Source organism: Talpa europaea, assembly GCF_964194135.1.
Source record: "Talpa europaea genome assembly, chromosome: 10".
Classification (NCBI taxonomy): Eukaryota; Metazoa; Chordata; class Mammalia; order Eulipotyphla; family Talpidae; genus Talpa; species Talpa europaea.
Genome location: NC_140077.1, coordinates 73,179,563 through 73,203,451, shown reverse-complemented (window position 1 = coordinate 73,203,451; position 23,889 = coordinate 73,179,563). Strand labels below are relative to the sequence as shown.

The 23,889-nt window shown below is 58.1% G+C and overlaps 1 protein-coding gene across 1 annotated transcript; it reads left to right on the top strand.

Moving 5' to 3' along the window:
- Window positions 1-611: 611 nt before the first annotated feature.
- On the top strand, window positions 612-19,124 carry CNTN2 (contactin 2; the record flags this gene model as incomplete). Its single annotated transcript, XM_084244860.1, has 22 exons — window positions 612-681; window positions 4,977-5,121; window positions 5,233-5,408; window positions 5,588-5,683; window positions 6,072-6,281; window positions 6,544-6,643; window positions 8,014-8,189; window positions 8,601-8,737; window positions 9,140-9,269; window positions 11,088-11,238; window positions 11,344-11,471; window positions 11,817-11,992; window positions 12,457-12,577; window positions 13,063-13,221; window positions 13,687-13,836; window positions 15,573-15,643; window positions 15,848-16,082; window positions 16,403-16,515; window positions 17,420-17,606; window positions 17,918-18,030; window positions 18,475-18,643; window positions 19,015-19,124. The coding sequence occupies 22 exons, from the start codon at window positions 612-614 to the stop codon at window positions 19,122-19,124; spliced, it is 3,123 nt and encodes a 1,040-aa protein (XP_084100986.1).
- Window positions 19,125-23,889: the final 4,765 nt, after the last annotated feature.

Here is a 23,889-nt window from a genome sequence, read left to right as displayed (position 1 = left end):
CGGTAACTGTCAGCCCCTGTGACTGGGGGGCACTGCCAGTGCAGCCCCTAAGTAGCTGGGAGCCAGGTGAGAGGGTCTGGGGTTCTCAGGGAAACCCTCTCCCTAGAAAAACAAGGCTGGACCTGAGCGATCACCCCTACCTAGACAGTTGTGGGGAAGGGGCAGGGGAGAATGGCCCCCACTTCTAGAGGGAGACATTGCAAGTTCCCTAAGCAGTCAGGGGCCCAGTTGTCCCCTGGACCCCACATTAGGAGCCATTACCAGGTTAGTGGGCAGGTGGATTCCTGCCTGCCAATTAGTTGCGGCTTCACTTCCTCCCTAGCAGCACCTGCTGGCTGTGGGGGTGGGGGTATAGGGCAGAGCCAGACTCCCAGGGGGCCAGTTGGAGGCACTCAGCCTGGGGAGGGCTCCTTGGTAATAGAGCCCCATCCCAGGGGGGTCGGGGGGGTGGGTCTGAGAGCTGGAGCCACTCTGCCCAGGTTGAGGGAAGAGCAGACTAACCCAGATGTGCCTGGGGCTGGGAGGGTGCTGGGCTGAGTCCTCCCCCTGCTGCCTCCCCAGGTCCTTGAGTCTCCACTCCTCTGAGCCCCACCTGCACCGCAGTGCCTGCCATGGGGACCCCCACTGGGAGGAAGTCTCACCTGCTGCTGGTGGTCACAGTGGCACTGGTCTCCTCGCCAGGTAAGAGGGCGGTCTGGGCGCAGCGATGCTGGGCAGGGATGCCAGGCAGGGGTGCTGGGCAGGGATGCTGGGCAGGGATGCGCCTGGGTCCTCACACTGCTGTGTCTGTGTGATGCCTGCACAACAAAGGGCCTGGGGGTCTCAGTTTCTGAGACCACCTCCTGATGCATTGTTCCCACTGGGGACCCTCACCTGCCACCTGAGGTGAGCAGGAGCAAGGACGGACTTGCCATCCATAGTATAGATGGAAGAATAATGCTGAGAGGATGAGTAACTTGCCTGGGCCACACAGCAAGATCACAGCACAAGCAGGCCTCCCTAAGCGAGCCTCCCAGGCTACACTGTCCGCCATGTCGCCCACAGCCTCCTATGACTATGGAAACCAAGATGAAATTGAATTGGAAACCTCGTTCTTCCATGGCACTGGTCACGTCTCAGGGGCTGGCATCATTCTGGGTAGCACGGGCTGTGCCGCCCCGTCACCATGGCCAAAGTTCCGCTGGCTTGCACGCTCCAGAGAGAGCCCTGGCAGCAGGAGACAGGGGTCAAATAGCACAGAATTCTGGGAGGGCTCTTCAGGGTGACGCTGTGCCAGGCAGCAAACGGGCTGAGTACAGAACAGGATCTGAGGAGAGAGGAGGCAAGGTGGGCCGAGGTGGGAGGCGTGGAGGTCAGTGCCAGCCAAGAGGCCAGGTAGCCAGACTCTGGAGTGCACCAGGGGGCAGGTTGCAGGTTGCAGCCCCCAGCCTGTCAGGGGGCTGGAGCAAGGTCTCTAGCTCCTGCTACTGCTCGAGTGGCCTGCTGGGACGCCTACATGGCCTCTCTGCCCTGACCCCCAGCCCGGCCAATAGATGTGTCCTTTCTCCCTAAAGATTTCATGGTAGGGACTCCTGCCCTCCGGAGTTCTGGCCACTGGGAGTCAGCTCCCGCCCCACCCCAGCTTGGCCGCAGCCACAGCTCAGGTCTTGTCTCGCCAGGGACAGACTCCACTGGCACACTTTCAGCTGCTCCCATTATGTCCTGGCTGCCTCCCAACCCTGTCCCAAGTCAGCAAGGCTGCTGGGGAGTAGGGCTGACCCAGCTAGCTACCTGTGCCTGGGCCCCAGTTCAGGAGGAGCACTGAGGGGTGGGGGGGCAGGCTGCACGGAGCCAAAGACACCCCCAGAGGGAGCCGTGGAGAGTGCTGGGATCCTCAGCATCCCCCATCCTAAGGGAAGGGGACCGGTCATCCGAGGCCACGGGCATGGCAGCCTATAGCTTCCTGAGACAGGTGCGGGAAGGCCGAGGGAGAGGGGCCACCAGGTTGTCACGTCCCGGAGCAGACAGAGTCTCTCCATGCTTGCGGCCACTGGCCCATCTCGCACCCCAGACAGGAGCGAACCTACCCATCACTGCACCCAGCCCCCAGGGAGAGGCCTCGCACTTGCTTTCTCTGCTGCCATATCCCGGGAGCACAGCAGCGAGGGGGAAGGCAAGCAAGAGCCCATCCACGCCCTCGCCTCTCTAGTCCGCTCCTCCGCAGGCTCCCAGGCCTATGTTCGCCAAGATGGGGAACCAGGAGAGAATCAGAGAAGCTTCAGAACCAGAGAGCAAGGAGGGTATGGCTTTGCCCATGTGTGTGTGTGTATGTGGTGTGTGGTTTGTGTGTGGTGTGTGTAGTGTGTGTGGTATGTGTGGTGTGTGTGGTGGTGAGTGTGTGGTTTGTGCATGGTGTGTGTAGTATGTGTGGTGTGTGTGTGGTGTGTGTGTATGTGTGGTGTGTGTGTGGTATTTGTGGTGTGTGTGTGGTGTATGTGTATGTGTGGTGTATGTGTGGTATTTGTGGGGGTGTGTGGTGGTGAGTGTGTGGTTTGTGCATGGTGTGTATAGTATGTGTGGTGTGTGTATGGTGTGTGTGTATGTGTGGTGTGTGGTGGGTATGTCGTGGGTGTTTGGTGTGTGTGTGGTGGGTGTGTGGTGGGTGTGGTGGGTGTGGTGGGTGTGTGGTGTGTGTGTTATATGTGTGTGGTGTGTGGTATGTATGTGTGATGTGTGTGGTGTGTGGTTTCAGGGGGAGCTGTGGGGTGAGTGAGGGTGTGTCTGTGGGTGTTGGCCAGTGTGCAGAGGTGAGTGGTTGCATGATGGGGCGCTACATTTGGGGGGTTATGAAAGTGCAGGGAAGGCCTATAGCATGGTTTGGCAGCTCTACCTCAACTGCCAGATTTCAGAGCCTCATTCCCAGAAATTAGGGTTCAGTTACACAAGGATGGAACAAGGTGCCTGCTGGTTCTGATGGGAAGCTGAGGTCAAGGATCCTGGACACTGGTTAAAGACACTGGCCTCGGGATGAGGCTGGGGAGGCCCAAACCCCTAGATCCGCTCCTCCTTGCTGTGTAAATCGGGGCAGTTATTTAACCTTCCTAAGGCTCAGTTTCCACAGTAGTCAAATGAGAAAATGGCAATTCTGGTCTTATAAAGAGGTTACTAGAAAAAAACCATGGCGGGCACTGCTGTCTGACACAGGAAGCCCTCGATGGGCAGCGCCTATTTTTATTACTGTGGATGCCCGGATGTGTGTTAAGTTCACCTGTGTATATGTGCCAGGGGACAGATGTGTATATCTGATTCCTGGGGTAGTGTAGCTGGGCATGAGTGTGTGTGTGTAAGTTTGTGTGTGTCGGTTGGAGATGTGGCAATTTACTGAGGAGGGCTGGTGTGGATGTTGCAGGGGGGCATGTGTACAGCCGCAAGCAGCGGCGAAAATATCCTCAGGAAGAAGTCTAGTCCAGTCTTAGAGCGTCAGTGTCCCCAGGCCATTCGCCACCCCCACCCCTCATCCAGACAGATTTACTGGAAGCTGCTGTTTTGCAAGGTACTCCCAGCAGCCTAACTGCTTCCTCAGCCCCTCCTCCCCCACCTCCCGAAGGTCCCAGCTGGGGCAGGGGTCCCTACCCTCCATCACCATCATTAACTTGGGATTAAACTGGGAGCTCCAGCCAAGATGATGACCAGACAGTCTCCAAGGCCTGGGGAGCCAGTGAGGGATCATGGTGGGAGATGGTGGGAGGGGTAGAGGATGCCATTCCTGAGAGCCCTGCTCTTTGCTCATTCTGAGAGCTGCTAAATAGCTGCCCCCACTCCCAGGGGTCCAGGGCCGGGCCTCAGCTGTGATGGGGCCACCTCCTATCCCTGGAATAGGTCTGACAGCTGGTTGTGCTGGGAGAGGAGGCACTAATTGGCTAATGGGTCTACCCCCTACCAGGACCCAACGAGGAGGGCCTGAAATCAGCTGCATTGCAGAGTGGGAGCCAATTAGGGGTGGCCTGGCTCCTGCCTGACACCACAAAGGAGAGTCAAATGGGCAGGAAGAGCCCACCCTGCCCTGTGTCCCCATCCCAGTGACCCTAAACAATGGGCAGGAAAAGGGGCGTCAGCCCACGAGGAGGAGGGCAAGCAGGGAAACTCCTCTTACCTGTATGATACCCACTTGCTCAGCAAATTCAGGAGCGGTCTGGACCTGTGTGCCTTTTCTGGGACTTTCTGTCTTCTCTCACACTGGAATGTTATGAAAATGCCCCCAAAGTTGCCGCCATCCACCCATTGTAAGGCTCTCTTCCCCCAACCCCTGCCCCATCCCACGCCGGGTCTGACACCTCCCTGCTGGGCACACACCCTGCCCAGGCCTCCTCTGTGTCCTCTGGGGGTGAGTCCATAGTCCCTCTGCTTCTGCCAGAGGCTCTTCTGTTGGGGCACACAGCCCTGGAGGGGGCCTGGCTCAGGAACACTCTCTCCACGTTTGGGGCCAGTGATCTCGCACGTCTGTCCAGGCCCACTCACACCCACAGATGACTCTCCCGTGAGGAGAGTCGCCCTCGGCCCCCAGGCAGGGTCCACGGCTTCCGTGCTGAGGCCCAGGTGGAGTGTGAGCTGCTGCTATGGCTCCTACCCTGTGCTGTCCGTTCTGGCTCCTCCCTGGACTGCAAACTCCTCCCTGAAGAGCCACTGGCTCATTCACTGTTACAACACAGACTCGCTCAGGCCCAGGCATACAGCAGGCTCTCAGTATCAGAGTGTGTGGGGGTGACTGACTGAAATAACTGGACTAGTTGGAGCTTAAATACAAATTTTAATTAATAAAATGAAATGAAATTTAAAATGTGATTCCTCAGTCACAGCCCAAGAGCCTGATGGCTTAGTGGCCACCCCTGCACAGGGCAGGAAATTGAGATTTTCCCTCATCACACAGTCCTACTGGACAGCACCAGGCTGCAGCTGGCCCCAGGCCCTGAGGCCTCTGGTGCTGTTCCCCATTGCAGCTCAGAGCTTAGCCCGGGGAGCCCCGGCCACCTTTGGGCCTGTCTTTGAAGACCAGCCCCTCAGCCTGCTATTCCCAGAGGAGTCCACAGAGGAGAAGGTGACTCTGGTGTGCCGTGCGCGGGCCAGCCCTCCGGCCACCTATAGGTGAGACCCCTGGGGTGGGTGCCAGGAGGACAGCCCCGTGCAGTTTTTCCCTCACGTCAGCCCTGCCACCCGGCTGGACTCAGGCGAGGACCCCCCACTCCTCTGCGGCAGGTGGAAGATGAATGGCACCGAGATGAACCTGGAGCCGGGTTCTCGCCACCAGCTGGTCGGGGGTAACCTGGTCATCTTGAACCCCACCAAGGCTCAGGACGCCGGCGTCTACCAGTGCCTGGCCTCAAACCCAGTGGGCACTGTCATCAGCAGGGAAGCTGTCCTCCGCTTTGGCTGTGAGACCCAGGGGGTGCCAAGACTGTCAGGGGAAGAGGTGTGGGGGGAAGTGTCCTGAAGCAAACTGCTGGCCTCATGTGACATGATGTGCCCCAGAAACTTCTTTCCCAAGGAGGCTGAGTGGGGGAGGGCGCCAGGCTCAGAGGTCCAAGTCTGAGGGCCTGGTCTGTACCCCCAGTTCTGCAGGAATTCTCCAAGGAGGAACGAGACCCAGTGAAAACCCACGAAGGTTGGGGGGTGATGTTGCCCTGTAACCCACCCGCCCACTACCCAGGTGAGTGAGGACCAGGGCCTCATTAGACACAGGAGCACCGGAAGGGCATCTAGAAGGGAAGGAATGAGAAGCGGCATATCACGGGGGAAGCCCTGCTGCCGGAGCCCCCAACTCTAGAAGATTCTGTGTTTCCTTTGTTTGTGGGTCCGCCATTTTCTAGCTCTGCACCCTGCCTCCCCTTCAGACTGAAGGTCCCCCCAGGGCAGAGACAGCTTTGCTGGCAAAAGGTGGTCGCCCAGGGCAGGAATAAAGCTGCATCTTCCCTCAGGATCTCCCCTCCGTCCCCATGCAGAGGCAAGGGCCCACAGGACAGGGTCAACACACCCCTCCAAGTGTTGGGGTCCCATGCGGAGTCACCCTGTTAACCCAGCACCCCCTGGTGTCCTAGGCTTGTCCTACCGCTGGCTCCTTAATGAGTTCCCCAACTTCATCCCGACCGACGGCCGCCACTTCGTGTCCCAGACCACGGGCAACCTGTACATCGCCCGCACCAATGCCTCGGACCTGGGCAACTACTCCTGCCTGGCCACCAGCCACATGGACTTCTCCACCAAGAGCGTCTTCAGCAAGTTCGCGCAGCTCAACCTGGCTGCTGAGGGTCAGGGTCAGCGGGTGGGGAGGGGGCGGTGAGAGGATCCCTGGGAAAGGGCCCTTCCCTTCGAGGGTGAAAAGAGTGGCTGGCGGGTACTGGGCCCAGGGTGGACCCTGGTTCCTCTTGCAGCCAGGCCTCAACCCCTTGGCCCAGTATCCCCCCAGGAGAAAGGGGGTCCGTTGTGGGCTCAGAGTGGTGTCGAGATGGTGCGTGCAGGGGCGCCTGCCCGCCACCCTTTGCATCTGATCTGCACACCCCATCTCCCCAGACACCAGGCTCTTCGCGCCCAACATCAAGGCCCGGCTTCCAGCAGAGACCTACGCACTGGTGGGGCAGCAGGTCACCCTGGAGTGCTTCGCCTTCGGGAAGTAGGTGGAAGAGGAGAGGCACTGCCTCTCGGTGCCCCCCTGTGGCATGGGGCACCCCAGGGAGAGGGCAGGCAGGTTGGCCCTGCGTCCCCTGGGAGCTGCCACAGTGGCCCACGGGGCACTCTCGGGTGAAGCATCGCACACGCCAGCCGCCTGGCACGCGCTGGGCCCTCCCAGCAACACATGACAGGCTGGGACAGCTACGAGACACAGGTGGAGGCAGGTCCAGGGAGTCCAGACCCAGGCCCCCGCCCAACACCACTCAGCCTCCTCGCCTCCTCCCTTATCCACTCGCACATGGCTGTGCTGCTGACAGTGGGCGCTTCAGAGGGTTGTTATGAGGTTACCCGGGTTAATGCGTGGAAAGCCCCTGGCACCCTGGCACTAAGGAAGTGTTTTTTGGATACTAGCAATCATCTTTTTAAAAGTCACAATGGAAGTTTTGCTCTCCCAGATGAAGGTCCTGCTGGAATAGGGCTAGCAAACAGCAGGTGCTCAAAAATGTTTGTAGAATGAAGCAATATGATACGTACCTCGGTCCCCTCTTCCATCACTGTCTCCTGGGATTCCTCAGCATACCCTCTGCATTGTGGAGAGTAACTGGGCCTCCAGAAAGTCCATCTTAAAGGCCCACGGAAGTGCCTTAAAGACTTGTTGGCACCTCAGTTCCTTTTTTAAAATTTTTAAAAAAGATTTATTTATTTATGCATATGAGAACTGGGGCACAGAAGTGTGGGGAGTGAGAGGGTTCACAAGAGACAGAGTGGGGAGCAGAACGGGCAGACTGACTGAAATAACACAGCTGAGGGGAGCAGCAGGCGAGACAGGAGAGGTCTGCTGCGCCATGTGGGTAACTCCCTGGCCGGGGATCGAACTTGTGCTGCAGAAGCTGCAGATAGCTTCATAGTGCTGTTCTTAGCCCCTTGTGCCACCAGGGAGGCCACCCTCAGTCCATTTTTGCATACAGATTACTAATAACTGAGGCCCCTTTTAAAGCCTTGCTGGGGAGGGGGAAGGGGAGTCCTGAAGACCTAAGTCACAGGCCACTGCTGAGGAGGCAGCCCTAGAAGAGGTGAGTGGCCATTGCAGGGGCGGGGAGAGCAAGCAGGTACAGGGCACAGAGAACACAAGAAGTCAGTTTCGTTGGCATCTCAGCTGGTGCAGGTACGGGAGGGACGAAGCTGCTTCTGCACTGCACCTGCTGTGCTGAGCCCACCTGGTCTCTCTCCTTCCTGCTTCCCAGGCCCTGACTCCCTGCAGTCTTCCCCCTGCCCACTTGCCTGGCCTCTGGGGGGCACACGAGACTGGGAGTTGCAGGCACAGGGGAGCCTGCCCAGCTCAGTCCGCCCCCTTGGCATGTTCCCTGACAGCCCTGTCCCGAGAATCAAGTGGCGCAAAGTGGACGGCTCCTTGTCCCCCCAGTGGGCCATAGCCGAGCCCACCCTGCAGATCCCCAGCGTCAGCTTCGAGGACGAGGGCACCTACGAGTGTGAAGCCGAGAACTCCAAGGGCCGGGACACAGTCCAGGGACGCATCATCGTGCAGGGTATAGAGCCGGGGCCCCGCGCCCCCTGTTTTGGCCCTTGTCCCTGAGGTCATGGATCCAAAAGCCACAGAAGGGAGTGGGCGGGCCCCTTGTTGAAGCCTTCTTGCCCCAGGATCGTGCTGGGTGGGGTGTGGGGACAGGAGCCATCCCTGTGGCTCCTCAGTCCAAGTTGCAGGGAGTTGGCAGAAGGGCTTGGAATGATTTAAGTTGCTAAAACAGTCACTGGCAATGGTGTCAAGTGCCACCTGCTTCTCTCCCCCTCATGCTCCTCCCCACGCCACAGTGAGGACGCCCTCTGCGGATTTTGTCAGGAACTGCATCCCTACATCTCTCCTTTTAACTGCATCCCTACATCTCAGCTGGCGGCTGCCCCGCCTCATCCACGTTCCTTCTCTCCTTTGCTCTCCACAGCTCAGCCTGAGTGGCTCAAGGTGATCTCAGACACAGAGGCCGACATCGGTTCCAATCTGCGCTGGGGCTGTGCGGCGGCCGGCAAGCCCCGGCCCACAGTGCGCTGGCTGCGAAACGGGGAGCCCCTGGCCTCCCAGGTAGGAGACCTGGGACTTCCGTGCTCACATCACCTGGTTCCCTCACCACCCAGGCTGCCCTGCTCCGGTGATAGCCCCTCGGGGCCAATCAGGGTGCCATGGGGTGGCTCTAGGTCTTCTTTCATCCCAGAATCACATCGGACTGGTCAACCACTCCTGATGGGAGGCGCAGAGACCTGGTCCAGGCACAGATCAGGCCCAAACTCGGTGCAGTCTCTGGTGGTGTGTGGGGAGTCCCAGGCAATCTCAGAACCCTAGGATCCCGGGCTACCCTGTGCCGGGACTGGACAGATCCGGCCTCTCCTCAGGGAGGTCCCACAGTGCCCCCTCTGCCCATCTCCCCCTGCCCCCCGCCCTGCTGTGGTCCTGATGCCCCGGCCCGCCCTGGGCGACTCTTCTCAGACACGGGTGGAGGTGCTGGCTGGGGACCTACGCTTCTCCAAACTGAGCCTGGAGGACTCGGGCATGTACCAATGCGTGGCGGAGAACAAGCACGGCACCATCTATGCCAGCGCCGAGCTGGCCGTGCAAGGTAGAGGCCCCAGGAGGCAGGGGACACTCCCAAGGACACATGGCGGGGGCTACAATTCTGGGGGGCAGCATTTCTAAACACAGAAACATGCCCTGGCGGTTTTCCTTAGACAGTTTCCTCTCTCTTTTTTTTAAAGATTTATTTACTTATGCATACAAGAACTGGGGTACAGGCCAGAGGTGCGGGGGATGAGAGGATTAAGCAGAGAAAGTGGGGATAACAGGCAGATCTACTGAAATACACTGCCGAGGGGAGCAGCAGGCGAGACAGGAGAGATCTGCTGTGCCATGTGGTTTGCTCCCTGGCTGGCCGGGGATCGAACTCACGCTGCTGCAGTGGCTGGCAATAGTTTGATAGCGCTGTCTTTAACCCCTGCACCACCAGGGAGGCCGCATTCCTTAGAAAGCTTCTGAGCAGAACCTGGGTATTTAAGAAAGATGAGGCCCTAGGCTGAGCACTTCTGAGGGTGGGCTCTTGCTTGCTTCCCGCCTGCCATGGACCGAGTGAGTCAATGTTTGTGGGGTGACTTGTAGGGCACCTCGATCAGAAGGGAAAAAAAGGTGCACGTGTCAGTGGAGACCAAAGCAGTTAGCTTTGTCCTTAGCCCAGCCCCTTCGGCTAAGCTACTTGATCTTTTTGTATCTCTATCTTGGTTTGTAAGATGTGAACAATAACTTCTGCTCTCATTCAGCTGTGGTGAGGATGGCCAAGCATAAAGGACTGTCTGCCACATACAAGTGCTGGTCTTAGTTGCGTGACTTGGCTTGTGGAGCTCAGTTTCCCCATCTGTAAAACGGGCATAGTGATATCTACCCCATTAAGTTGTACAGAGGCTTAACTAAGACTCATTCGTCCATTAATACGAACTTTCATTCAACCCACCAAAATTCATTCATTAGATCCTAAAGAAAAACCTGAAAGATTGGGCCTCCCCTGGTGGTGCAGGTGGTTGAGCGTAGCACTGTAAAGCTGTCCACAGCCTCTGCAGCTCAGGTTCGATCCCTGCCGGCCGGCGAGAATCCCACATGGCACGGCAGACCTCTCCTGTCTCGCCCGCTGCTCCCCTCAGCAGTGTACTTCAGTCCTTCTGCCTGTTATGATCCCCGCTCTGTCTCTGGTGAATCCTCTCACCCTCCCGCACATCTGGCCTGTACCCCGGTTCTTGTATACATGAATAAATAAATCATTAAAAAAAAAGAAAAACCTGAAGATAAAAGACTTGCCTTCAAGTATTATATAATCCAGTGGAGAGCGGAGGATAAATAAACACAAAGCTGAATATAGTATTTAAAATTTCCAGCAGAGGGTGGGGCTAAGGCAGGATGATTAGATGGATGGTCAGAATGGAAGAGCAAGGAAGTCACATTCGGGATGTGACCTGAGTTTCGAGCTATTCACATGAAGATCTAGGAACTTCTAAGTAAACCCTGTGGCAAGTGCAAAGATCCTGAGGCAGGAAAAAACTTGGCCTCCTCAAAGGATAAAAATGGCCCGAGAGACTGGAGCACATGAGTGAGGGAAAGCAGAGCAGGAAGTGGTCAGAGAGGTGGGGACTCCTCTGTGAGCCCTTGGAAGGAGGTGGACTTCGTTCTGAGTCCCAGCTTATGGTTTTCAAGATATTCCTGACTGCTGGGTGGAACCAAGACATAGGAAGTCACTGCAGAACCTGGAAGACCGAGGAGGGGGCAAAGGGCTGGATCCTGGTGTGCTGTTAGGGGTCCCTCGTGGACTGACTACAGAGAGCCCCCAGTCGGGTGACATCTTGATCAAGAACAATGAGCACTGCTGTGACTGTGTGGGGCCCCTCTTTCCTTCCAGCACTGGCCCCTGACTTCAGGCTGAGTCCCGTAAGGCGTCTGATCCCCGCAGCCCGTGGAGGCGAGATCGCCATCCCCTGCCAGCCCCGGGCAGCGCCGAAGGCTGTGGTGCTCTGGAGCAAAGGCACTGAGATTCTGGTCAACAGCAGCAGGTACAGCGCCTCCCCCGCCCCGGGCAACTCTGGGTCCTCCTCACTGTCCACCAGGCGCAGCCCTGTCCTCTCCAGGGTTGACCGTCTGTTCTGTCCTTGCTGTAGAGTGACTGTGACTCCAGAGGGCACCTTGATTATAAGAAACATCAGTCGGTCAGATGAAGGCAAATACACCTGCTTTGCAGAGAATTTCATGGGCAAGGCCAACAGCACGGGCATCCTGTCCGTGCGAGGTATGCTTGTGGTTTGGCTGAGGTTGGTAGGCTCAGCCATCAAGGGGTGCCCTCCCTCCTCGCCATTCTGTTCTTGTGTTCCCACATTCCCCCTAGTGTGGCCTTGAGGTTACCCCCAGAGCCACCCCCTCACCCACCTTCCAGAATCTGCTCCTGCCTCCCTCCTGCCCCTGTGGGGCCGCTGAGAGGTCAGGCGCTCCTGGCCATGCTGCCTCTTCTCTTTCTCAGGGCTGGGGAGGTGGGTGGCGTGGCGGGAGGGGACAGACAAAACCCCTCTCCCTGCCCGGCACCCCTGCCCAGGCCTATTTCCTCCCCATCCACTAGGGGCCTTGTTTTTCTTGGCAGATGCAACCAAGATCACGCTGGCCCCCTCGAGCGCCGACATCAATCTGGGGGACAACCTGACCCTGCAGTGCCATGCCTCCCACGACCCCACCATGGACCTCACCTTCATCTGGACCCTGGACGACTTTCCCATAGACTTCGATAAGCCGGGAAGCCACTACCGGAGGGCCAGCATGGTAAGGCCTGGGCCAGAGAGCCCTGGCGCCTCCTTCCCCCTGAGGGAGCTGGGGACCCAAGATGTCCTTAACCCACACCATCCCAGAGCTATCCCCACCCCTCGGGAAGGCCATGCCCGGGAGGCTCATCCTGGAATTCGTAACCACCCTCCCATTGAGGGCCAGATCCCCGAGTCCATGCATGAGGAGAGGGAGCTCAGGCTCCCGGCCAGACTCGCTTCCCACTGCCCTTCTCGCTCTCCTGACCCCCCGGGCTCCCCTGACCCCCGGCACACGTTCCTTTGGCTATCTTTGCCTGGCCTGGGACAGACTTCATGGGGAGCCGCTGATTCCTCCCATTCAACAGCGAGGAACACGGAGGGCCAGAGGGTCCGTGCATGGGACAGAGTGGGGTCAGGCCCTCCTCTGGCCTTGTGGCCCTCTGGCTGCCCTCCAACCTGTCCCTTCCTGCCCTCTGAGTGCAGAAGGAGACTGTGGGGGACCTGACCATCCTGAATGCCCAGCTGCGCCATGGGGGCAAGTATGCGTGCATGGCCCAGACGGTGGTGGACAGCGCGACCAAGGAGGCCACAGTCCTGGTTCGAGGTGATGGGGCCTCCCGCCCACCCACACCCCTGCTCCCTGGTCGACTGTGACCTCCCCGCCCTGACTCTCCTCCCCTTGAAAGCTGTGGGGAGGGCTTCTGACAGAAGTCCCCTGGGTTGAACTTAACGCGCGGCTCCCCAGAGATCCTAGCTGAATCAGTATTCTCCCTCCAAACCCAAATCCCAAAAGTTCACTCCTAACACATCCTAAGAGTGGAGCACTAGAAGGTGTCAAAGTCAACAGCCCAGCACTGGAGAGCTACACAGGCCCCACGAGAACCTCCTCCCACCCTCCCCGGGTCCTGGACACAGTCTGCCTACCTCACAGCCCAGGTCCCATCCGCTGCCCCCACTCCTTGCCTCGCCCCTTCCCCCATGTGTTTTTGGCGCCCTCTGTTGCCCCATAGTGGTACTACACCAACCCAAGCTGGCTCCTGCTTGAAGCTGCCCGCTTGTGCCCAGCTCTGCTCTCACCTCTGGCTGCAGGTCCCCCGGGCCCTCCTGGAGGCGTGGTGGTAAGGGACATCGGAGACACCACTGTCCAGCTCAGCTGGAGCCGTGGCTTCGACAACCACAGCCCCATTGCCAAGTACACCCTGCAAGCTCGCACTCTACCCGCAGGGAAGTGGAAGCAGGTTCGCACCAGTAAGTGTGAGGCCCCACCCTGGTTAGTTCTGATTAGGCCTGGTAGGGGCCAGAGGGCCAAGAATGGGCCTGGAGCTTCAGCGAGGGACGGGCTTAGCTCTACCTGCAGGGGGTTCCCAACCATGGAGGACAGCAGGACAGCAGGAGGATGGGGGAGAGAATTGGAGGAGGCGGCGCTCCCCAGTGCCCTTGGAAGGTTATCAGGATTGACAGTGGAGCAATGAAAACACTCCTGGGGGTGGGGTGTGCACAGTCCATAAAGGCTGCTGACTTTCTGATGGTCTCTGAAAGAAGTCAAGACCACTTAGCATATGGCAGGGCCCACCAGGAGGGCTGGCACAAGAGGCCACCTACCAATCTCAACCACTGGTCTGATGTGAAGTAGAAAGAGGCAATTCAGACCAGTCCCTGCCCTCTCTGTCCAGCCAATAAATGAATACCAGCTGACTCACAGGTGCCTTGCAGATCCCGCCAACATCGAGGGCAACACCGAGACTGCCCAGGTGCTGGGCCTCACGCCCTGGATGGACTACGAGTTCCGGGTCTCGGCCAGCAACATCCTGGGCACTGGGGAGCCCAGTGGGCCCTCCAGCAGAATCCGAACCAAGGAAGCAGGTCAGAGTCCTAGGTGTCCCAAGGAGAAGCACAGAGGGGCACACACGAGCTAGCCTTAGAGGGGTCCCCACTGAGTAGCAGTTAGCCGAGTTCCCACCTGCTCCCCAGGCTCAGCCCCTAAAGAGCAGACGAGGGGGGAGCACATCAGGACCACGGCTGCTGCCCGGAACCACCACCCATTGGGGCTGGAAGGTCCATCCTGTCCGAACCCCTCATGTGAACAATGGGCCAACCCTACAGCAGCATTGAATTGACAAGTATGTCAAAAGGAAAAGTTTAATTAAAAAAGAAAAGAAAAAAATCAAAGTTTGGAGAAGGGAAGGGTCAGACGGGTGGAATCTGGACTGGACCTGGATTGTGAGGTGGTGGGCACATGAGCCGGAAGTTCACAAGCTGCAGAAATCAGCTAATGAGGAAGGGGTGCATGTGCATATGCATGTGTGTGCCTATGCGTGTGTGCACTCATGCACGCTCACATGTGAAGGCACTAGGGAAGCAGCGAGCGTCCTGCTTTATATGGTTTTCCTGGGAACAGGGGCAATGACCACCTGCTCACACCCTCCATGAAGGGTGTGTGGGAAGGAAGGGGCGGTGCCCGGAGACCGGGAAGCACAGGCCCCATGCACAGTTGCTGCCAGGCTCCTGCCCAGCCTTCCGCAGGTGAAAGCTCAGGAGACCCGGGATTGGAGGGGTGGCAGGATCAGGCCCTGCTGGGCCCCACCACCCAGCCTGTCCCACTGTCCGTGTGCCCTGGGCTGAGTCTCCAGGCTTGAGGGAATTAGTCAGCATTTTTAAGTGGTACCTCTCCCGGGTAAGGAATTACAGAAGAAGCACTTTTCCTGTTGAAAGTGGATATCAAATGTCAGGAAGGCCGGGGGTGGGGGAGGGTCTCCTTCATTCTCCTGTCCCTGGAGTGATGAACAGAGACAGCTATGACACAGAGTAGAGATGACGGGTTTTGAAACCAGGAGAGCTGTACGATGCACACGTGGTGTGACCTCAGGCACGTCACTTAACTGCTCTGGGCCCGGTCTTTCCACCCACGTCACAGGAACACATGGGCTCCTTATAATCACAAGGCCTTGACTGTGCCTGCTCAGAATCAAGCCATAAGTCTCTGATAGCTGGACTCTGCTGAAATATTTTGACCCTCAGCCAAGTTACCCCTGCCAAGATTCATGTGCTGATGAAATGCATTCTTGTTTTAATATCAGCCTTGTAAAATACTAGAGACAGTTAGGAAATTTAATCTGCCGTAAAAGTAAAAATAATAATAAAATACCCTGCAACTCCAAAGAAATGCTTTTCGCATTCACTGCAGTTCTGGATTATTTATTCCCCATAATTTAAAGACAAATGTAGCTGGTCTCTGTTGTTTAATTTAAACCATCATTTAAACAATGATCATTTGTGGAGCATCTATTTATTATATACATTTTTATGCCAGCCACTGTCTTATTTAATTTCATTTTCCTTATAGCCCTTTGAGAAACATTATCCTCAGGTTATGAAGAGGTGAGTGAGAGGTTCAGAGAGGTTAAGTGACTTGCTCAGGGAACCACAGCTAGTAAGTGGCAGAGGTGAGGTTTGAACTCAGGTCTGCCTGACTCCAGAGGACAAAACCAGGCCCCACATGAAGGGGTGTCCCCACCCCAGGATGCTCTACAGCTCAGGCTTGGGCTTTTGTTCCTCACTACCCAGTAACAAGCCAGGTGTGTGTCCCTTGGCCCTGACAGCGCCCTCAGTGGCCCCCTCGGGACTGAGCGGAGGTGGTGGCGCTCCCGGAGAGCTCATCGTCAACTGGACGGTAAGCTGTGGGGGCTTGAGCCGTGTGCAGAGGGGATCAGATGGGCTAGTGCCCAGTCCCACGCAAGAGCAGAGGACGTCCTCTCCCACTCCCTGCACCTGCTGCCCCTGGAGATGGGCTGCCCCTCCTGGTGTAGGCGGGTGGGAGAGGATGGGCAGGGAAACGCACGGCGGCCCTGCGCCCATGCCACACTCTCGCCCTCAGCCTGTGTCACGGGAGTACCAGAACGGAGACGGCTTTGGCTACCTGCTGTCCTTCCGCAGGCAGGGCAGCGCCAGCTGGCAGAGTGCGCGGGTGCCCGGTGCCGACACCCACTACTTCGTCTACAGCAACGACAGCATTCGGCCCTACACGCCCTTTGAGGTCAAGATCCGCAGCTACAACCACCGAGGAGATGGGCCCGAGAGCCTCACGGCGCTGGTGTACTCAGCTGAGGAAGGTGGGCCGCCCTGGGCCGACAGCCGGCCCCACCAGCCACCCGTCCTGGGGTGTAGGTGGGGCGAGCGCTGGCTCACCCCGAGCAACTCCATGAAGGGAGGTGGAGGGTCACCTGGGTTCTAAGCCACCAGCCACATTCCATGCCCTTGCCCAGGGAAACACAGCTCAGGCCTGGGGAGACCGAGAGTGGGGAGGAGGTTCTGGGGTGCTCCGGGAACCCTCATGTGGCCTTCACCTGGGCTGGGCAGTCCCAGTTGGCAACTGCTCTTGAGTATACAGGGAGACCCTGAGAACCCAAACCCATTCTGTGTTGGTCCCCAGAACCCAGGGTGGCCCCTGCTAAGGTCTGGGCCAGGGGGGTCTCATCCTCGGAGATGAACGTGAGCTGGGCGCCCGTGCAGCAGGACGCAAATGGCATCCTCCTGGGCTATGAGGTGAGTGTTGCGCCGGGCCTGGCAGAGGAAGGTGTGCTGAGGCCTCGAGGGCAGGGGCGGTACCTCCCAACCCGTCAGCCCAGGTCACGCACTCACGGACTTGGCAGACAGCACAGAGTCAGCACAGCGCTGTGGACGCGGCCTTTGCGGGGCCACATCGCTGCTGCCAGTTGGGGAGCGCAGCCCTGTAGACAGCCTGGAAGTCAGTGCTTAGCTGGAGCCAGCAGTGCGAGCTGTGGGTGCCCAGGGGAGGAGCCGGTGCTGTCGGGGTCCGGCCTGGCACCCCAGGACTGTAGAGGACAGCATGGCCCCTCTGTGCACCAGTTGAGTGTCCATTCCCTGGAGAGCCTGCACACTGGTGCCTGTGGAATAGATGGACAGCAAGAGGGAGCAAGAGGAGGGTGAGACAGAAAAGTAAGAAAGGTCATCACCCAAGAGAGAAGCCCGAGCAGGCCTGCGAGTGACACCCCAGGGAAGTGATACTTCCAAACTCACCCTTGACCTGCAAGGATATTTAGCAGGTCTTAGAATTAAGATGACTATTAAAATGGATTTTGCATTTATTGTTATTACTCTTATTAACTGCCATAGCTTGTGGGGGCAGGAGGCTACCCAGCAAGTCCAAGTACACATTTCATACCCTGTAGTGGAGTCCTTACGGATTCCCTGGGCTAAGTGGAGCTAGGTTCCTGCTGACCCCCCCACTCACCCCCCATCCCCTCAGGGGCCCGGGACACAGAAGGGCAGTGGGAATTTGGTGCTCTCGACACATCTGGAGTCAGGTGTTTGAGACCTGGACTGAGTCACAGGGAGAACCAGCTTGTAGGTGGCCAGGGCCAGGGTCACAGAAGCCCTGAGGCCCTGGGCTTGACCGACAGCCCTTGGGCACCACCACCCCCTTCAGATCCGCTACTGGAAAGCTGGGGACAAGGAAGCAGCCGCTGACAGGGTGAGGACAGCTGGGATGGACACCAGTGCCCGAGTCAGTGGCCTGCACCCCAACACCAAGTACCATGTGACCGTGCGGGCCTATAATCGGGCGGGCACTGGGCCTGCCAGTCCCTCCAGCAACGCCACCACCATGAAGCCCCGTGAGTGTGTCACGCTGGGGGAGCAGTGGGGTGTGTGGAAGGGGGTGCCTCCAGGACCACTTCTCCTCAGCAATAGGCAAATGCTGCAGTCCTCAGGCCCTCAGGGGCTGGACAGAAACAAGGCCGGAGCCTAATGAAAATGAGTGACTGGACTCCTCCGCCCTTCCTGCTCCCTGGGACTTGCTTCCTTTGTGGCCGTGGTGCAATATTCTGGGGTAGCTGCGTGGGCAGACATGTAGAGAAGGGGCTAAGGTGGGACATGAGTGGCGAGGAGGCACCTGGATTCTCCCCAGCCTCTCCCTCCTCTGCAGCTCCGCGGCGACCACCTGGCAACATCTCCTGGACCTTCTCGAGCTCCAGTCTTAGTATTAAGTGGGACCCTGTGGTCCCACTCCGAAATGAGTCTGCAGTCACTGGCTATAAGGTGAGGAATGGGCGACCAGGCATTGGGTGAGGGGCGGTGTCTGTAGCTGCGGTGAACACAAGGTTTCTAGCAAGATGGAGTGGAGTGCGCCTTTGGCAGCGAGCATGGGTGTGAGAGGCGCGAAATACGTGGCAGGCTCTCGGGATGGCTTGTCGTGAAGACTCTGAGAAGAGCAGCAGAAAAACAGGGTTCATGGGGCGGTGATGGGGGGGTCGAAGTCTGGGGGTCCCTCTGGCCTGGGGAGTCTGCACAAGCAGTCCCGCTTTTACAAGCTTCCTCCCAGAACTGAGGGGCTTGCTCAAGAGCCTTGCTCAAGGGAGACAGCAGTGAGGAGACAAAGCCTCGAGGGTTCGGAGCCACCTGGGCTCCTGGAAGTACCTGTAGGAGGGCAAGAAGATGGGCCCTGGCTGAGTAAACCCCAGCTGGCCAATCCCCGGCCCGCAGATGCTGTACCAGAATGACCTGCACCCAGCGCCCACACTGCACCTCACCAGCAAGAACTGGATAGAGATCGCAGTTCCTGAGGACATCGGCCATGCCCTGGTGCAGATTCGGACCACAGGGCCTGGAGGGGATGGGATCCCAGCGGAAGTCCACATCGTGAGGAATGGAGGTGCTGCCTCTTCCCCATCTGATCCGCCAGGAGTATCAGGGCCACCCAGATGCCTGGTGAAGGAGTCCTTGAAGGGGAAGGGGAAGCAGGCAGAAACCATGGGCAAAGTAGCCCTAGGCTGCCCACACTCCACCGCTTTACCCACACCCCCAGACACCCCCAGGGTTAGGGGCTGTGTGTGTCCCTTTCACAGGGAGACTGAGGAGCAGCAGCTGCAAAGGTGCTACAAAATGCTGTGGACGCAGGGCTGGGAATCTCTTTGGGTCTTAAAGCTGGCCTGGGGCCCCAAGGGCTGCATGCTGCTCCAAGGGTGGGACGGGCCTGCTGCTACCCGCCCAGCTAACTCAGCCCTTTTCTACCTGCGGTTCCAGGCACAAGCATGATGGTGGAGAACTCGGCGGTCTGCCCGGTCCTGCACCCTGGCACCATCCTCTCCCACTCGGTGGCCATGCTGCTCCTCATAGGCTACCTGGAGCTCTGATCTCAGCGCCCTCCCTCTCCGTCACAGCCAACACCCACCTCCGATGGACACAGCAGCCGGCCAATCCCTTCCTGACGCCAAGGAGCCCAGCACTGTGCCTGAGAATGGCTGGTTTTTAATCCCCACTGTAGACGGTGCCCTTCCATGGAAGGCGGGTATTTCATACAGGATAGAGCCCGAAAGGGCTGTTTTTCTTTAAATCGAGAGACACCAAGCAGAAACTTTCTGCTGACACTGACCCCCAGGCCTGGGTCCTCACTGCGCCCAGATGGAAGGACCAGGCCTGTGGGAGGAAGGGGTTCTGAACATGTGTCTGCACGTCAGCAGAGATGGCACTTGGGACCACTCGTGGACTCTGCTCCCTGAGAGCTGACATCTCTGCCCAGCAGGAATGCTGGACGTGACCAGCTGAACGGGGACCCCACAGTCTGAGGAGATGGTCAAAGCCTGGGACCGAGCATTCTCCTGCTTTCTCTGACATTGTCCTGATGACTCCCTAGCAAGCCCTGCCTCCTGCCATCTGGGAACCAGGGCCTGACATCTGAGGCAGCAGCCTGAGCCCCTCAGCATCGGGGCATGGTACCCCAGACTGCTGGGGACAGAACAGGAAGGAGCTGCTCTCAGGTGCCAGATGTGGCCTGAGGCACAGTGAGAATGCAGGTGATGTGCCCTCTTAACCAACACTGCCAACCTGACCCATCGCCCTCAGAGTGAGAGCCATGACAGGTGACTGGGTGACTAAAGGGCTTGTCTTGGGGAGGCCCCCACTCCACCAAGACCATCCTGCAGAGCCCTCCTGGCTTGTGCCCTCTCCTCCAGCTCAGCCTGCAGGCCCAGGCCCCACTGGGCTGGCACTGACTCACGCAGGCCTGGCGGCATTAATTCTCTGTGTGGGGGTCTTCTGAGAAGGGCAAAGGGGAAGTGGGGTACCACCCCAGGATCACTCTGCAACACCCTGCGCGGCCCACTCCCCAGGCCGCCTCGGACTGCTCTTGCCTTTCCCCGGAAGAAAAAGGGGTTAATAAATGGGACAGCCTATCTGGTGCTCTGGGTGTATGACCAGTCACAGCACGACAGACCTGGAAGAGGTTCTGGAGCTTGGCCTGTCCAAGGCCTTCACCTGACAGATGAGGAGCAGAGGGAGGGGTCAGGGGCTGCAGCCTGTTAGTGGGATGAGACCACGAGTCTCCTGCCTTCCTGGCCCAGGCTCTGTCTTTCCAGAGGAAGGGGGCGGTGCTGAGTGGCCTACCTGGCTAGGAAGGTGGTTAAAGAGAGTGGGGTATGAAAAGTCTGAGGTTCAGGTGGGTGATCATGGGGTGGCGGGCATAGCTGGGTCCCAGCCCAAGACCCTGGTGGATGCCGGAGACATCTTGTCCTTTCCTTCTGCCATGGCCTCGGCGGGCCTTGCTGGCTTGACTCTCCTGCTCCTCATCCTTACTCTGAGAGGCCGAAGCAAGGACAGAGTGTCCCCAACTCCAGGCAGCAGTGGACGCACAGGCAGGAGCCCCCCCGGAGCCTCACAGGCGGCCTCACGTTGGCAGCAGCAACGCAGGCACCTTCAGGGGACAGGCCTGAGGCCCCGAGCCTGGTTTCTGTAGTTTACAGTTAGATCTCTATTTTGTTATGTTTTTTAGACTTTGAAGTCCTGCTGTTTTCCTGGGCAGGTTTACGTTGATGTTTACCCACCAGAATTTTTAAAAATGTATGTTCACACCCCTTTCCTCCAAGCTACTGTTGTACCCCTCACCCTGTCAGGACTGCTTCTCTGGAGCCCACCGATCAAACCTCCTCACCTACCCTGTCCAGCCCCACCATGCAAGGGTTGGGGACCCCAAACTCGGCCTCACACCCACACTCACCCCCATAGAGGTGGCTATGGTTTGACCTGTGCCCAGCTCGGTCCAAAAAGGGGTGTTGAGCCCCAGAAGCCTCCCGCTGAGGCCCATCCTGTTCTTTTCTCACTGCCTTAAGCTGCCTGTAAGAGGGGACAGGGCCAGAGATGCTGGCCCAAGCAGGATGAGCCAGTTTGGCACTGGGCCTCTGAGTACAGCTGGAGGCCACAGCCCCAAGTTTGCTTGAGGCAAAAGGTACAACTAGGAATCTTAGGCCATTAGAAGTGGGGAGTAAGGCAGGCCTGCCGAGAAACCCAGGGTTTTTAACCAGGAAAACCTAAGCACCAGGCAGGGGAACTTGTTTGGAGATGTAGAACTACAGAAAATGCTGTTTCTGCAGCCTGAGGCTTCAGGCCCAAGCCTGACTGAGGCTTAGTGAGACGGTCGGAGACGCAAGGACGCCCCATAAGGGCATGCAGGTCTGTGAAATGCAATCTCCTTATGGGGCGGCTTGGGCAGGGGCGTTGGTGGAGGCAGAGGATGAGATCAGATGACTTTCCAGCCCTTTCCTGCCCAGGCCTCTGATCTTCATCTTCTCCGCCCAGACAGGCCAGGGGAGATGGGGCTGGGCTCACCCCCGGTGGTCGTGACTGCATCTTGGGTTCCTGTTCACACACCGAGTCCTTGCCACAAGCAAGCTGTCTGCAGCGTGGTGGCCAGGAAGTGCCTCGTGGACTAGGGCCGGCCAGACCTCAGGCACAGCTTCAGCACCCAGGGAGACACTCTCCACCCCACACACATTTGGGTTCAACTTTGGGGCCCTTTGTCCCTGGCCTTGGCTACTTGGCCTTTGTTGCTCTAACAGTCCCAGTGTGCACCTCACCCAGGTGGCATCTGGGCCCCACGAGATCAGGTGATTTACTTTCATTTAGGGTATCAAATGATACAGATGGTGCCAGGGAACAGGAAGCCATGGTTGGGGGAAAGGGGCCTTTTCCTTTTGATGAAATATCAGGAGAAACGGGTTTTAGACATCAGACAACCCGTCTGCAATGAGCTTGGAGGGAATAAGAGGTTTCTTCCTCTTTTAGGGAACTTTGAAGAATTTTGACAGCCATGGGCCTGAGGACTAGGTTAAGTGGAGTGGACAGGTGTGGAGGCGCTGTGTCTCTCCAGGACTGAGGTTCTTAGAATCCAAAGGTGCTCTGCACAGGAAGTCTGGGAGCACCTCTGCCAGCCAGGGATGGGGAGCAAGTCCAGCACCGTCCCTAGGGGTATGGTACCAGTGAGGCCTCTTGGCCATCCCACGAGCCCTAGTCTCTACTCCAGGCCAGAGCCTGCGCTGCTAAGGAGCCTTGCTCCCCAGTTACAGAGCTCTCCTGTCTTGGCTGGAAGCCCGCGGCAGCAAGGACAGCACTGGCTCACAGCGGCCTTGGAGGCACAGGGCCAGGCTATGGCCTGGGCCTCGTCGTGGGGCTGGAGGAGGCTCCGGGAGTGGTGTTAGGGATCCAGTGGGCATTTGGGGAAGAGGTGCCTGGAAGATGAGGGCACCCCATGGACTTGAGTTTATAGGGACAGGCCTTGGGAAGGCAGGCCCGTGGAGGGGAGTTGAAGAGGGGGAAAAAATGGATTTGGTAGCTTTGTCCAGAGTCCCAGGAAGCCTAGTGCCCTTAGAGGGGTGCACCCTGCCATGGCCCCCAAACTCCTCCAAGTTACCCACTCCCTCCAGGCTCTGCAGGGCAAGGCCTCACCAGACCAATGACTCTACTCAGTTTTGTTAAAGGAGAACCACGCCCATGGGCCTGTTGTCTGTCTCCCTTGTATTGTATGGTAGTTATTTATGGACTCCGGTAGCGGGCAGTTCTCAAATAAAGATGGTTTCTTGATCTGCTGAGGCAGCCGGCACCAGTGTGGGCGTTTTTATCCTCAGGCTGCGGCACCCCTCCTCGCCCCACCTCTAACTCAGGCTTTGCTCAGTACTTTCACCCTCACGCAGCTGGGAGTCAGCGGTGCTTGTGCTTCCTTCAGTCCTGGGGTGGAGATTGGCGGAGACTGTACGCAGCCTGAGCTGCGAGAGAACAGGCACTGCCGGAGGGGGTGGCCTCCCCGAAACCAGGCAGTTACAGTACTGGCACGAGGGTGCGGCTTCAAAGCCCCCAAGGGGGCCTCCCCTGAGACAGAATGACCTCCACAGTGGGAACACCCCTCTACTCTCTGCACACAGAGGAATTTGAATTCCTACTCAGATTTCCCAGCCACAACATGCTGGTGCGTTCAACTTCACCAAACTTCTACTACATCTGAGAGGTGCGCAGACACTCACGCGCTCCTGTTAGGTGCAAAGCAGGTAGGGCTCTTAGCTGACTGCCCCACAGCCCGACAGGAAAGAGACAGGCCTGGGGAGGCCATGGCCTGGTGCTTAGCCCTATGCCCAGGGCTGAGCAGCAGAAGCCAGGCTGCCGGCGCATCCCCGCAGGGAGCAGCACCACAGCAGCAGGAGACCACAACCGGCTCAGCCCTGGCCACTTTGCAAAGGGACTGGGAGGGACACTGGCCACTCTAGAACCCAAGTGTTATCCAGCCTGCATCTCCTTGACCCTCCAGAGGCCAGTTACATGCACAGAATTCAATAGATTTAATTGCTAACACACCTGAGGGTCTTTTGTTCTCTTCCCTCAGAGTCAAAATTTGAGAGCCTAATACACAGAGGGCTATGCAAGCTAGAGCTGACCAAACCGCTCCCCCCACTCCCTCCCACCCCACCCTTGCTGGCTTGCACCGGTGGCGCAGCGGTTGAGCGCTGGGCTGCGAAGCTGCCCACAGCCTCTGCAGCGCCACTTCGATCCCCGGCCGCCTGGTGAGGGTCCTACATGGCACACAGACCTCTCCTGCCGCCCGCTGCTCCCCTCAGCAGTGTACTTCATCGGTCTGCC